The following is a 15839-nucleotide window of genomic DNA, read 5'->3' as shown; positions in this document are numbered from 1 at the left end:
GGGAAAGGTGATGTTGTGCTTAAGTCCTGCAGGTTTCATTTGGACATCTGGTTGGCCATTGTGAGAACAAGATTCTGGACTAGATGAGCCTTTAGCCTGATCCAGCTGCGCCCTTTTTATGTGCTTATGTTCTTATGCTCTTCAGATCTATGGTATGATAAAGTAGATACCGTTTTCTTTCATGGAAAAGGTTCAGCCCTTAAAAAGCAATTGAATGCACCTGAGCGCCTAGCTCCACCAGTACATCAAGCTCCCCATATCTTCTGACACACACACAGGTCTGAACCTTGATGTTTCTCTTTTTATGCATGAGCTACTGCCAACATATAGCCCCAAGAATTGCTCAAAGGGGTTTGTGAGCTCAAAGTGAGATCATTGCTACATATTACATATTGCAACTTCCCAAAGCAGAGAAAATTAAGGGCAGTGCTGAAGGATTTAATGCACTGTCTTGTTTTTTAGATGAGACAGTATAAGAGACCTAGGTTGTAACATCAGTTTTATTTATACCAGCAGAGCAAAGTGGAATCAAAGAGGCAGGTAAATCTGCCATTGGGATTCCCGGAGGGTGGCTGTCTTCCCCTATGCATACTCTGTTTTAGTTATATCATCCAAAGACAGTGCAGTCTTCTACCCATCTATTTCGGAGTCCAAAAGCAAATGGCAAACTTCTTCCTAAAGCGCTTTTCTGGCAACATCCAACCTGTAGTGTCATCTCCCAAAGGCTGGAGAGAGATTCTCTGATATCAAGGAACATTACAATTCTTTTGCTTAAGAAACTAAGCATTTACCAGTTTCCCACTCAAAGTGAATGGTCCATACACTGTAATCAAGATGGCAAGACTCAACAACATGATCAGCTAAGAGCTAGGTGTTACCTTTGGGCCAGGCTCTCCTTTCCCACCTATATCTCCTTTCGATCCTTCCCGGCCATCAAAACCCTGGAGACCTTGAACACCCTTGGTACCCACAGGGCCTGCTGCACCCTAGAGATTGCAAATGAGAGAGATGGCACAATTTTTTACATTTCTTTTTGGAACTGCCAATATGCTGTACATAGAAAGAGGAGCAAGAAGAGATGCTCCCCCATCCCAGCAGCATAGTGGGAAATGTAGTTTTTCTAGCATTATTTTCTCTTATTTCCACTCCAACAAAAACAAAACAAGAATATCAAGCAACTGCTTTATTCATCCTCAATTGCTGCCAGTTTTCTTTCATCTTCCTTGTATTTACTGCTTTAGTGGAACATCTAGAGTTTGTGTGAATGTGCGTACACATGCACACACTCACTGGAGCTGAAGTCCAACAACATCTAATGCATGGGGGAAGAGCACAGGTTCCCCAACCCTGCTAGATAAACTCTTAATTTGAGCAGCTTCACTGATGAAGCAGCAGCTCCTGAGCTCTGCCTTCCTGAACCATAATAATAGACAAGTACTTACAGAAGGACCTGGCTTGCCCTGATCTCCCTTCCTCCCATCATCTCCTGGGAACCCCTGAAATAAAGAAATAACAACAACACTTTTATTCAGTCATATTTTATTTACGCAATGCTTGCATGTTCAAAATGTTTCAGCGACTTTTATTTTGTTAAAATGCTTATGAAGAACTATATAAGATAGGTCAGGATTCTTATCCACATTTTGCTAACATTTTGTGTGTGTATGTGGCTGAGTATAACCAACTTAAAGGTAAAGGGACCCCTGACCATTAGGTCCAGTTGTGGCTGACTCTGGGGTTGCGGCACTCATCTCGCTTTATTGGCCTAGGGAGCTGGTGTATAGCTTCCGGGTCATGTGGCCAGCATGACTGAACCACTTCTGGCGAACCAGAGCAGCACACGGAAACGCCGTTTACCTTCCTGCTGGAGCGATACCTATTTATCTCCTTGCACTTGATGTGCTTTTGAACTGCTAGGTTGGCAGGAGCAGGGACCAAGCAACGGCAGCTCACTCTGTCACAGGGATTCGAACCGCCGACCTTCTGATCGGCAAGTCCTAGGCCAGGGGTCTGCAACCTTTAAGACAAAAAGAGCCACTTGGACCCGTTTCCGAAGAAAAAAAACACTGGGAGCCGCAAACATGCGCGCCGCTGCCCTCCGATCTGACAGTGGGCGGGAAGGTGACGTCGGGACGGTGCGTGACTAACACACGCACCGCCCCCATGCGACGTCACAGCCAGTACAGTGCCCACCACAGTGGGGAGTGTCGGGGCGCACAATGCACCTCCTCCCCTCGCTAGTATCCGCCCCGGAGCCGCGGCAAAGGTGTAAAAGAGCCACATGTGGCTCCGGAGCCGCGGGTTGCAGACCCCTGTCCTAGGCTCTGTGATTTAACCCACAGTGCCACCTGCATCGCTATAACCAACATGCCTAAGTCTAATTAAGGCAAGACAGGTTTAATACTATAGAGTAAGCTGTCCTATCGGGTTTAGCTACATCCACTTCCCTTCCATTGGGAGGAAATGGGTAATCAAGCTTATTGTTCTCCCCCAGTCTACCTAAGAAGCTCAATGTGCGGGGAGGACTGAGGTGATTGTGCCAAACTCAAACCACATGGCTCTCATGAGCCATTTGTTACTACAGTGGTACCTTGGGTTACATACGCTTCTGGTTACATATACTTCAGGTTACAGACTCCGCTAACCCATAAATAGTGCTTCAGGTTAAGAACTTTGCTTAAGGATGAGAACAGAAATTGTGCTCCAGTGGCGCAGCAGCAGCAGGAAGCCCCATTAGCTAAAGTGGTGCTTCAGGTTAAGAACAGTTTCAGGTTAAGCACGGACCTCCGGAACGAATTAAGTACTTAACCCGAGGTACCACTGTATACCATTAGGAACTTGCACCACTTTGAAATTAAACTAAACTAAGTTTTACAGCCTGTGCAACCTTTCTGACTGATGTATGGAGAGACACAAGAAGCTGAACTTTGGAGAATTGTAAGTAAACCATTGTAACTTAATAAATGTATGGTTTTTTCCTATGGTGGGGGAAGAGGAGATTATTTTAGAACTCACTTGGAAATATATATTTTTAAGGTCTAACAGCATATACTTCCACACTTTACTTTGCTGAATTTTTTGAGTTTTTAAATCTCTGCTGGTGTTCTCTCACCAAAAAGTACTGGCCTCAAACCTGGATCTTGGCATCCAGGGAGTTCTCCTTTTATACCTACTTTGCTTCCTTGCCACCATCAAATATATGGTGGGCTGGTGAAAGGGCATGGGGAAGGGATTTAGCTCAATGGTACAGTATTCGTTTTCTTTGCAGAGGGTCCCTGATTCAATCTCTGGCATCTCCAGGTGGGGCTGGGAGAGACACTTCTTTGCAGCACCAGAGTGCCGCTGCTAGTCAGAGCAGGATATACTGAGCTATACAGGACCAATGGTTTGACTTGGGTCAGGCAGCCTCCATATGCTCATGTTTCATTCAGCTCTTTATTCAGAGCCAAGAGGGCTTGGAACATACATTGTTCTTTGATGAAAGACAAAGAGCTGAGTAACAGAACCCACACTTTCTATGCAAAAGATCTCCAGTTCAGTCTTCAACATCTCCTGGTAGGGTCTTGACTGAAATTCTGGAGAGCCACTGCTCATCAGTGCAGACAATACTGAACTAGCTGGAACAGTGGTCTAGTCTGCATGAGGTAATTTCCCACATTTCTATGAAAAACATCTGCCTCTAGCTGGGACGCTGGTGGCGCTGTGGGTTAAACCACAGAGCCTAGGACTTGCCGATCAGAAGGTCAGCGGTTTGAATCCCAGCAACGGGGTGAGCTCCCGTTGCTCGGTCCCTGCTCCTGCCAACCTAGCAGTTCAAAAGCACGTCAAGTGCAAGTAGATAAATAGGTACCGCTCCAGCAGGAAGGTAAACAGCGTTTCCGTGCGCTGCTCTGGTTTGCCGGAAGCGGCTTAGTCATGCTGGCCACATGACCCGGAAGCTGTCTGCGGACAAACACCAGCTCCCTCGGCCTATAGAGCGAGGTGAGCGCGCAACCCCAGTGTCGGTCACGACTGGATCTAATGGTCAGGGGTCCCTTTACCTTTTCTAGCTGGAGTCTCTGCCTGGAGGGTTGTGGTAACACTGGCTGTTAGTGATGGATAAATCTGCTAATGTGGTTCTCTTAATTTCTTCTCTCTGCCCCCCCCCCCAAGGTCAGCTCTCCACATTTTCCCATTAATTTGTGGTTTTCAAGCAAGCAAACAAACAAACAAACAAAACAAACAAACAAAAATCCTCTCGAACCTCTGGTAGCATTTTAACGTTCTCCTATTTCTAGTGCAAATTTCTTCCCCATGCTTTCATTGTGTTTTTATGTTGCAAACCACCCTGAGATCTATGGATGAACAGGCCGGTATACAAATTTAATAAATAATAATATAGACAGTACCTGGTGCTCCAGATCTTTATGAGGTCAATGTGATCCAGCTATACATCTGAGTTACACAACTTTTCGCAAGCAATAGTGTTTTACAGCATGCACTGTTGTATGCTATTTCCCCAGCACACGCATTTCTATTTTTCCTTTAGATTTTCTTTATACTTTTCAGATATATACATTTCACTGATTTTACAATCATTTTGACATTTTAAAACTTGACTTCCTTCCCCCTCTTTCTGCGGTTCCTTAAATTTATTTTTAATATCTTCTGCATATCCAAATTAACTAAACTTACTCAGTTATTTCTCTTCTTTAAATATATACTCTTATGTAGTTGCAGGTTATTACTATAATCCCGACAGTGTTTTTATGTGTTTACAATTTATCTGTAAATATTGAATAAACCATTTCCATTCTTTTATAGAAAGTATGTTATCTTGATTTCTTATTCTTCCAGTATCTGCATTTTTCATGCAGGCTTTCCTGTAATATGTCTAGTTTTGCACACATTTATTTTAGTAGCAAAAAAACTCGAGAAGTGTGAATTTTGAAGGATGGCTGTGTTTTGATTTGCATAGCATTCCAGTAAATGCAAATATGATAGCATCCTATTAAAATGTGAATGTTATTATTATTATGAAATTTCTATACCGCTCTTCGCCCAAAGACCACAGGGCGCTTTACAGTATCAAAACACCTACTGATGGTATTCCAGACCTATCATTATGAGGGGAGTGTGAGTGACCTATACATATTATTTATATCTCAAGAAGAATGAGATTTGGGTACCAAGTGCCTTGCCCTTACCACCAGTCCTGTAGCACCACTAGGTCCAATCGCACCATGAGGTCCTGGCTTTCCCTGAGAGAAAGAAGAAAAGGAGGGGTGGGGAGAATTGTGAAATAGGAAACACCATTTTGCTACCTGGGAAACAGGTGAGCTGCCTCAGTTAAACTGATGATACTGGCTCACTGCACACACATATACTTCTCCCATAATCGTATTTTTGTCCCACATCCCTTACTCTACCAGCAAAGTCATGGGCAAAAAATGGAGATACCTTCATTCCTTCAGGACCATCCAATCCTGGAAGCCCCCGGACTCCAATTTCACCCTGCAATGCCAAAAAAAGAGCAGAGGTCACTGACAAGACACATCTCTCTGGCTTATGGCTGGATTTGATGTGTGTCATGTTCCCAGCTTGAGGGCCCCAGTGCTGGCCTGAGGAAGGCTCTGATTCATTTGAATGTTGGACTCTACTGCAGCAGCAGTAGAACACAACAAGAAGTTTCACCAGCACGCAGCAGCAAGTTGACATCAAACCACTGTTTATTTTGGAGGGCCACTAGTACCGCCACCTCTAATTCTTGCCATGCTGGCTGGGGGTTGATGGGAGTTGTAGTTCAACAACATCTAGAGGGCCATAGGCCCTCCTATTCTTCTTTAGGATCCAGGGGTACCGCTGAGCAGCTCAGCTCAGTCATGCCTCCTGTATCCTGCAATGATCTGGACACAGAGTTAGAGGCAGTAGGGGCATCAGATGGGGAGCCAGGGCTGGGGCTGGGTTTAGAGCTGCCTGTGGAAGATAGAGAGACCATTGTGACAAAGGTTGTTGGGCTCCCACCAGGTGGGAGACTATGGAAAGGAAAAGTGCCCATCTTCAGGCCAGAGGGTTGACCCTTTAAGGGTCTCAAGGGGGTGAAGCCTGGAAGAAGTAGTCTGGTGACAGAAACATAAAAGGCCTCCTTCTGCCCCCAATTGTTGTCTGTACAAGTTGGGTGTGCTCTAGGAACTGTCAACGTGCCTCACCACCAGCTCTATTGCTTTCCCTATGGGTTCTGGCATTGGACCAGAACACAGCCCAAGGACCTTGGCCAATGCCTAAACCTTGCCAAGGTGGTGTCATTTGCAGGTCGAGCATGACCTTTGTGAGGCTACAGCTATGAAATGTGGCCTACCTGTGCTCCTCTTGCTCCTCCAGGTCCTGCAGTTCCAGCTATGCCTGCTTGGCCCTTTATGGAAAAACATGGAGGAGAGAAAATGAGGCACAGGATGAATTCAATTGATTCTCCCAATGGAAACTCTGGGGACAGAATCTGCCCTAGCTCCTTCCCCACTAGAAAAAAAAAAAATCATTTACTAGAGCAGGCATGCTTTTTAGGCACATAGACCAGTGTTTCCCAACCTTTTTTGGGCTAAGGCACACTTGTTTGATGAAAAAAATCTCGCGGCACACCACCATTACAGCCCCGTGACGTCAGCGCGCAGCGTCACGCCGGGAGGGACGCACGAAAGTGAAAGTTTTCAATTTTTTTCCCTCCACCTTGCCGGGGAACCTCAAAGCTTTGGGGGTGCGGGGGGGGGAGGAGGCAACAAAGCGAGGGACTGAGGGACCCTAACCCTAACCCTAACCCTCACCGATCACCCGGGAAAGCATGCGAACGAGGAGCCCCCGTGTCCTGCTCCCGGCAGCGGACGGCACAAAGCGAGGAGGCCTGGACAAGGCAGCACGCTCCCCGCTCTCGCTGCATCGGGGCTTTTCTCCTCCAGGCCGCTTTCAAAGTCCCCTTCTCCGCTCCCAAGAGCCGGAGCCGCTGCTTCCAGGCCCTGTCCGAGCCCCGACTTGTGGCCTCACTTCGAGGAGCGCCTGTTGCTGGGGACGGGGCTGCATCCCCCTCAGCCGCCGCCTCGCTTCCTTCCAGGAGACCCGACGGCTCCCCCTCTCCCGCTCGCCCTCCTGCGCCCGCAGCAGACCGAGACCTCCCCGCCCCCGCCCGGCTCGGCCCTACCTGGGCGCCTCCAAGCCCGGCCGGCTCCGCGTCGCGCTCCACGCCGGGCAGCTGCAGTGGGGGAGCGCAGCGGCCCGGCTGAGCGCGCCCCGGAGCTGCCGCGCCGTCGCTCGCGAGTCCCTCCGAGAGCCCTCGGGACTGACTCCGGAGTCGCGAGGCGGCGCGTCGCCCAGGGAAGGGGCGGCTTCCCACAAGTCCTCCGGGAAGCAAACGCCCTCGCCCGCCTCCCTCCAGGCAACATCTCGCGGCACACCAGGCAACATCTCACGGCACACTTGTGTGCCGCGGAACACCGGTTGGGAAACACTGACATAGACAATGCTTTTGAGTGACAGCTCTCATCAAAGGGCAGGGAAATCCACCTGCTTTATCAGTTTGATGTTTTTGTCACTTCTCCGTTTTATTGTTACAAAGGATGTTGTTATATTACTGGAATGTTTTATTCCTGTTTCTTTTGGTAAAGAAATATTGTATGGTGTCCTGGAATTCATCAGGATGGAGGGTGGCCTAGAAATCTGTAAACAAATAAATTCTGTAGGTCCAGGTTCACCAACTAGACAAATCCCGGGAGAACAGTGGTGGGATGACTTGTGGGTCTCAACTCCCTCTCCTGTTGTCCATGACTGTTCAGCCAGGTTTGCAGGGGCTGATGGGGATTGTAGTCTCCATCCCTGCACCATTAGTTGGAATGCTGTTAGTGTACTTGCCAAGAAACCTTCTTGTCCCTTTTCTCCTCTGCGACCCTTTCCACCAACTGGCCCCATAGTGCCACGTGGCCCAGGCAGCCCTGAAGGTCCTCTGCTGCCAGGACTGCCCTGTTCCAGAAGAAAAAGGAGAAGGAGAAATATTATTATTATTACTCCATTGGTTCTTAGTCTTTAACCCACTGGTGTGCCATGTCTTGGAGGGGGGGAGGGTCACCTGCTAGTCACCTCTTAAGGATCACCTGCTGATTCAGGGGCTGTGTTCCACTCTGGGCAACTTTCAGGTGGGCATATACCAGTGGTGGGCAGGGCCAGAGGCAAAAATAAGTGGAGCAATAGATGTAAATTTGACATCCGTACAGTAGGCTAGTATCTACACACACACAAACACACACACACACACACACACACATACCCAGTGGCATAGCGTGGGGGGTGCAGGGGGGGCCGGGCGCAACATCTGGGGGTTAGGGTTCGGGGGCGCAAATCCACGGGTTAGGGGGCGCAAATCCACGGGTTAGGGGGCGCAAATCCACGGGTTAGGGGGCGCAAATTACTTGCCTTGCCCCGGGTGCTGACAACCCATGCTACGCCACTGCACAAACCTACCTCTATCCTTCCTCCAGGCAAGCGAGTGGCATTACCAGAGCTTGAGAATAAATTCAAGCCAGGCAAAAACAGTTAAGGAGGGTGCCAAGGGCATGTGATTGGAGAGAATCATGAGCATAGCTCTCAACTTTCAGATTTGAAAATAAGGGATCAGCAGCTTTGAAAATAAGGGATCAGCAGCCTCACCTGTCCCGGGGACTGTCTATGGGATATCTAACAATCCAGGATAGCAGCAGGAAGCAGCAGGAAACGGTGCTGGAATAAGGGAATTTCCCACAAAAAAGGGAAGGTTGACAGCTATGGTCATGAGGGATGCAGAGAGAGAGAATCCTGTGGACCAGGTCTGAGGTTCCTCACCCATGTCATAAAACTCTCCTCTGCTGGTTGTCTGAAGCCACTGCAACATTCTATTTTATTTTAACTGTTGGCCACTGTGAGTACAGGAAACTGGACTAGATGGGCCATTGGCCTGGTTCACTTAGGGATCTTCTTACATTTTTCATCCCTGATAATCGGTCGTGCTGACTGGAGCTAATGGGAGTTGCAGCCCAACCTCTGGATGGCCACAGGTTCTCTATCTTTGCCTTACGTTAGAATAATAGAATCCTAGGATTGCTGAGTTGGAAGTGACCCCCAAGGGGTATCTAGTCCAACGCTCTGCAATACAGTATATGGTGTTGCTGTCATATTTATTACCTGCCCTTTACCAGTAGATTCCAGGGTGTGTTACAACAAATTTTAGATCAGTATTAAACGTAGCCAAAACAAATTGCAACCACGGGAATACTCTAGGAATGAACATAGTGCAAAGTGTCAGACCAGGACCTGAGAGCCCAGGGTTTGAATCCCTACTCATTCGTGAAACTTGCTGGGTGACCTTGGACCAGTCCATCCTTACCCTACCTCACAGAGCTGTTGTGGGGGTTAAATGAAGAAGGGGAGAACCATGTAGGCCAGATTGAGCTCTTTGGGAATAAAAGTTGGGATATAAATGCAATAAATATTTAATAATAATAAATAAATTGTTTTCCAAGTTTGGACTTTTTAAAAGACAAACCAGTGTTCATGACACTCCCTGGGTGACCTTAGGCAATTCACACTCTCTCAGTCTAACCTACCTCACTAAGGATAACACAGAATGGGAAGAGAACTATGTATACCACCTTGAATTCCTTGAAGGGAAGATGGAATATAAATGCAATAAACATGCAAATGTGGTCAAAATGGAACACTCCATGCTTTAAATGACTGCTTTCAATAAATATATATATATATTTATAAATCTGCCTCCCACTTCTCAATTTTGACTCAGCTCTTCATCATACCCAGTTCTGCTCAAGTTGGTTCATGATATTGTTTTAAGTACTGTATTTTTCCGTACTGTATAAGACTAGGTTTTTCCCCTAAAAAAATAATGTCAAAAATTAGGGGGCATCTTATACACGGAGCCATCTCCCCCCATTTTCTTAAACCTGAGTCCCCCAAAATAGGGGGCGTCCTATACATGGGGGCATCTTATAGATGGAAAAATACGGTACATTCTAAGGAAAGAGAGAATATACCCTCAAGCCACTCAAACATTCTGAGAGATTATTGGTGAGAGGGAGATAGAAGGGGGAAAATCAGGACAGATCTACTACACCTTTTTTCCATTTGGCCCTGGATCTCCTGGATCTCCAGGGTCTCCATAGTCACCCTGTAGAAGAGAAACACGTCTCTTTAGGAAAGGGTCTTTGTACCATAACATCAAACCCTGTGCTCAGAATTCCCCACAGCAACCCCATGCATGAATCCAGCTTCCTGGATACTGAGTCCAATGACACTGGCCAATGGCGTCTGTTTTTTGTGTCACACCATGCCCATTGATGTGAATTAAATTTAGTGTGGCATGTCCAAAAGCCACAGTTCCATAGTGCGACAGGCCCTGCAATATGAAAGAAGTACTGAAGAACAGAGCAGAAAGTCTAGCATTAAAATCAGAAAAAATCCTTTTAACATCCCCCACATCTGAATGCACCCTTGCTGTTGATAACCTGGCCTGAAAAACCCACTTCAAAGGAATTGTGTGCAGATTACCTCCTTCCCCAGCTCTCCATATCCACCAGGCTGCCCTTCTGGGCCCTTCTCTCCGGTCTCTCCAATGTCACCCTGAACACCTGCGGCCCCTGGGGCTCCTTTGTTACCCTGGAAAGCAATAATAAAAGAAAGAATGACATTGGAACGAGATGCACTTGAGTCTGGATTTACTCACAGTATACTGATGGTGGTTGCAGCTGCAAACCACAAAGGGTTCTTCCTCCAGACAGATTAAATAAAGTACTTCTTCATGGATCACATGATTAATCTATGGAACTTATTCTCACATTGGCCACCTGATGCCCATGAAAAAACTGCTAGCAGGAACCAAGCGCAGCAGCACTCTCCCTTCCTGTGGCTTCCAGCAACTGGTATTCAGAACCATTACTGCCTCTGACTGTGGAGGCAGAGCAGAGCCACTGTGGCTACTACCATAGATAGTATGGTATTTGTCCAGTCCTCTTTTAGAGCCATCCAAGTTGGTGGCCAACACTGCCTCCTGTGGGAGTGAGTTCCATTGTTTAACTATGAGCTGTATGAAAAGGAAGAAGAAGAAGAGTTTGGATTTGATATCCTGCTTTATCACTACCCTAATGAGTCTCAAGAGGGATGCGGGTGGCGCTGTGGGTTAAACCACAGAGCCTAGGACTTGCCGATCAGAAGGTCGGCAGTTCGAATCCCCGCGATGGGGTGAGCTCCCATTGCTCGGTCCCTGCTCCTGCCAACCTAGCAGTTCAAAAGCACATCAAAGTGCAAGTAGATAAATAGGTACCGCTCTGGCGGGAAGGTAAACGGTGTTTCCGTGCGCTGCGCTGGTTCACCAGAAGCGGCTTAGTCATGCTGGTCACATGACCCAGAAGCTGTACGCTGGCTCCCTTGGCCAATAAAGCAAGATGAGCACTGCAACCCCAGAGTCAGTCACGACTGGACCTAACGGTCGGGGGTCCCTTTACCTTTACCTAATGAGTCTCAAAGGGGCTAACAATCTCCTTTCCCTTCCTCACCCACAACAAACAATCTGTGAGGTGAGTGGGGCTGAGAGACTTGAGAGAAGTGTGACTGGCCCAAGGTCACCCAGCAGCTGCATGTGGAGGAGCAGAGATGCAAACCCGGTTCCCCAGATTACTAGTCCACCGCTCTGAACCACTACACCACGCTGGCTCACCACTGAAGAGGTCCTTTGTTTTATCTGTTCTGAATCTTCCAACATTCAGCTTCATTGGATGTCTACAAGTTCTAGTGTTATGGGAGAGGGAAGAATGTGCTTCTTTGTCCACTTCTTCATGCCATGCATAATTCTATAAACTTCTACCATGTCATTAGTTCTCTAAACTAAAAAGTCCCAAATTCTGCAACCTTTTCTCAACTGTAGCCACAAGAACCTTTGAGCAGATGAATGAATTTGGCAAATGGGAGTCCCACGGGTGGAAGAATGCTAATCAAGCTTCTTCCTATAGAACAAGAGCAACATCCTCTGAATTCTAAGATTCTCAAAATCCAGGTGGTTCAAGAGAAAACTTGTTAGCACTCACCTTTTCCCCTTTTAACCCAGGTTGACCTTCCACTCCAGGTATGCCTGGGACACCCTAGAGGGAAAAGAAACACACAATAATAATCCTGCACTCTGTACATGCACATAGAAAAAGGAGAGCACAAATATCACAGGCTGGTGGATTTCACAAGGTTTCGGTATGGATTAAGGATAGGGGATAAATTTATTCCCCAGATAGTCCTGGATTTGCACCTTGCAAACAAGACACAGTTCTCATTTGAAATTCACACTCCTGCATTTTGCAACACAGAATTTTCCTCTAGAAGATATGTACAAAAATGTGTGTCAAATATGTAAAAGTGAGAAACTTTTGGCTAGTGTAACCATTTTGACAAGCAGTGCAGAGTGCAGTCACATATATGAAATTGCATTCTGAAAGAGGGAAATTGCTTGTCAGAATGCTTATACTAGCCAAAACTATGTACAAAAAAAATACATTAGGAGAAAGCTGCATGAAAATGGATACAAATTTTCATGCAGGCTCTTTTGCAATGGGAGAACTGAAGTTAACGTGTTTGCATGTTTGTGCATAGAATAACGAGGCCCTATCTGCACCACTGTAGTTTAAGGGAGCTGAGAGTTGCTAGGACACCACCATCACCAGCATTCCCCTCACAGAGTTCCAATTCCCAGAGTTGTCTTTAGGTATTTTTTAATACATCTCCATCTAGTTTCTAGCATTGTAAGCAGGACAGCACCTGATAGAAAACAAAAGAGAGAGGGAAAGAGGATGCATTCTACTATATTTCCATACCATACCTGCTCTCCATCGAGCCCACTGACACCAGCTGCACCAGGGCCTCCGGAGGCACCCTAAAGAAAAAAGGGTATTCAACAATATAGGCTGCAAAAGATGGGTTTACACAGAGCAGTGCTGCTCAGACTGGGGAAGCCCACAGCTTAGTAGTAGAGTATCTAGTTGGCATGGGAAAACTCCAGGTTCAATCCCAGGCATTTCCAGGCAAGCAATTCAAATCCAACACTGACACCTACTGGTATAAATATTTCAGAAGGTATATATAGAAAGTGGGATGTATTTAGCAGGTGCCAAAAGGGCAACAGAGAAGGTGCCTGTCTGATATGCAATGGGAGGGAGTTCTAAGTTCTAGCATGACACCAAAAGTCCAGCATTGTGTGGGAAGGACCCCCTGAAAGGATAGCATTTGCAGAGGATGCTCTCCTGCAGAACACAGGGGTCAGTTGTGTATACAGGGGATGAGATGATATTTTAAGATCAGTATTCCAGCTTTTATGAGAGCAAAAGAATGCCTTTAGCTCTTTGACATGTAGCAACCTTGGAAGACCAGTGTGTGGGTGAGATCCTCTTACTTCCACCCTTAACTTACCTTTTCTCCTTTCTCTCCAATGGGTCCCCTTAGACCTGCTGGCCCATCTCTTCCCTGTAAAGATAGTACACACTTTACAATTAAGGACAAGGACAAGTTGTACATTAGGATTGTTTCGTATAATGATAATCTGCTGCTCCACCTACCTACCAGGATAAACTCAGGAAAAAGTCTAAAATTAAATCATGGAAATAGCAGATGAATTTCTTGTTGTTACAGTGGTGCCCCACAAGACGAATGCCTCGCAAGACGGAAAACCCGCTAGACGAAAGGGTTTTCCGTTTTGGAGGTGCTTCGCAAAACAAATTTCCTATGGGCTTGCTTTGCAAGACGAAAATGTCTTGAAAGTTCCTGCGGGGGTTTTCCCCTCCCCCCCTTTTCCCAAGCCACTAAGCCGCTTATCAGCTGATCCTAAGCCGCTAAGCTGCTTAACAGCTGATCCGCTAAGCCGCCAAGCCGCTTATCAGCTGATCCGCTAAGCCTGCTAAGCCGCTAATAGTGCTAATCCGCTAAGCCGCTAATGGGCTTGCTTTGCAAGACGAAAAAACCGCAAGACGAAGAACTCGCGGAACGGATTCTTTTCGTCTTGCGAGGCACCACTGTATTTTAATTGTGCTTCCTTCTCATGCTCCCCAACCCCCTTTACAGTTACAGGTTATCGATGGTAATAGTTAAATCAGGAAAACCTGAGGCAATCACTTAAATCAATGCACTAGTGCAGAAGGCTAATTTCTAGTGATACATTCACTCATCACTTCTTCCATCCAGGCATTATCAAGGGTGCCCATTATCAAGAGTGTTAAAACACTCAAGTAGGATGTGAAGTAGGGCTGGTGAGGGGTGCAGTCTGGGGAGAATCTCAAGAGGCTTGGGGGACTGCTTTTGGCCCCCAAGCCAGGGCTTTCCGTCCCTGGCATACGTAACAGTGAAACTGTCCTTCATTCACAGCACAGAGAGACCGGCAATTATTTTCTCTATGGGACAAAGGGGTTGGCTTGTTTACACAAGCCATCTGGGCACTCCTTGATGCTGCTATCCCTTCAGTCCTGCCTGGCTAAGAAGACCCTCTTACCCCCACTGAACCTGGAGCTGTCACCAAGCTCCAAAACACGTAGCATCCAGGCACAGATACGCATGTGTACATACCGGGCACCCTGGTGGACCAGTTACTCCCACTGGACCAATGGACCCTGATTCTCCTGCTAGTCCTGGCTTTCCTGGGATGCCATTTTGTCCATGTAGACCAGGAAGTCCCTATGGAGTAGGAAAAAATATTTCTGGGTGGGAGAAATCAGGGTGCACAAGTGCATTTCATAAAGGAAGAGAAGAACATTTTCATTTGCAAGCTCATAAAGAGATGAGAATGGCAGAAATCCCCTTCTTTCTTGCCAAGACTGTAGGAAGGGGCATGGCAGGATCAGGGCTAAGTGAGCCCCTGCCCATGCTCAGGTAACCATATGCTTACCAAGCTTCCAGGAAATCCCCTGGGGCCCACATCTCCCATTCTGCCCTGAAAGAAATGAGAAGGTTATTCCTGCAGAGGATGGACACCTTCTTTTCATACTCTAGCCTCTAGTTTTCATGTTCATCTTTGAGTAGGGTGGGGTACTGCAGGATGAGCATTTTTAGCAGGATAATGTGGTGGTCTCCTTCATGGATCACTGCCTTGCCGTGGCAAAGGGGCTTGAATAACTCAGAGAAGCTATGAGCTATGCCGTGCAGGGCCACCCAAGATGGACAGGTCATAGTGGAGAGTTTTGACCAAACGTGATCCAGCTGGAGCAGGAACCGGCAAGCCACTCCAGTATCCCTGCCAAGAAAACTCCATGGACAAAGACAACAAGCATATAAAAGTGTCTGGTGTGCTCTGGTCCATGGGGTCACGAAGAGTCGGACATGACTAAATGACTAAAGAACAACAACAACAATAAAGTGGTGGTGTTTATTTTTTAGTAGGGTAGAATAAGTTTTTTGCTTTATAATATTGCACAATGAATACTTTTACTAAAATAATGTAGTGCTCTTTTGATGCTGGTTTAGATTTTGCATTTGTATGGTTGTTGTTTTTTAAACTAATTGCAGGTTGCTTTGAGGCACTTTCTGCAGTAAGTGATGAATGACTGTTAATAATAATAATGTGACTGATCAGTAGAAATTGGCATGTTGATATGGACGGCGGCAAGGAGAGTAAAGTGGGAACTTTTCTGCTGGTCTAGTCTCGCCCCCCCCCCAGGTGCCACAGCTCTGACTCTGCCCCACCCTACCCACACTGCTGAAAGGAAGGCAGAAACTCCATTGAAAGATCCAGTCACTTACCTGCCATGTTAGGTCTGTTTTGGTCACAAGGAATAAGAAAAAAAGGATTTCATTCTCCTTTATTAAAA

At 46.7% G+C, this 15839-nt stretch overlaps 2 protein-coding genes across 5 annotated transcripts in view; one reads left to right on the top strand and one right to left on the bottom strand.

Moving 5' to 3' along the window:
* The window catches only part of SLC31A2 (solute carrier family 31 member 2), a 287433-nt gene that overhangs the window by 151270 nt on the left and 120324 nt on the right, over positions 1–15839 (top strand). The window lies entirely within an intron of this gene.
* The window catches only part of LOC309524294 (uncharacterized protein), a 152651-nt gene that overhangs the window by 23276 nt on the left and 113536 nt on the right, over positions 1–15839 (bottom strand). For all 3 annotated transcript variants that reach the window (XM_082208765.1, XM_082208767.1, XM_082208766.1), the window contains exons 38-50: positions 14921–14965; positions 14602–14709; positions 13456–13509; positions 12869–12922; positions 12090–12143; positions 10558–10665; positions 10124–10177; positions 7876–7983; positions 6338–6391; positions 5440–5493; positions 5187–5240; positions 1443–1496; positions 879–986 (exon numbers count right to left, since the gene is read on the bottom strand). In XM_082208765.1, the coding sequence (XP_082064891.1) occupies positions 879–986; positions 1443–1496; positions 5187–5240; positions 5440–5493; positions 6338–6391; positions 7876–7983; positions 10124–10177; positions 10558–10665; positions 12090–12143; positions 12869–12922; positions 13456–13509; positions 14602–14709; positions 14921–14965 (909 nt within the window). The remainder of the gene's footprint in view (positions 1–878; positions 987–1442; positions 1497–5186; positions 5241–5439; positions 5494–6337; positions 6392–7875; positions 7984–10123; positions 10178–10557; positions 10666–12089; positions 12144–12868; positions 12923–13455; positions 13510–14601; positions 14710–14920; positions 14966–15839) is intronic.

This window comes from Podarcis vaucheri (assembly GCF_965113315.1).
Source record: "Podarcis vaucheri genome assembly, chromosome: Z".
Classification (NCBI taxonomy): Eukaryota; Metazoa; Chordata; class Lepidosauria; order Squamata; family Lacertidae; genus Podarcis; species Podarcis vaucheri.
This window is presented reverse-complemented; position numbering and strand designations above follow the sequence as displayed.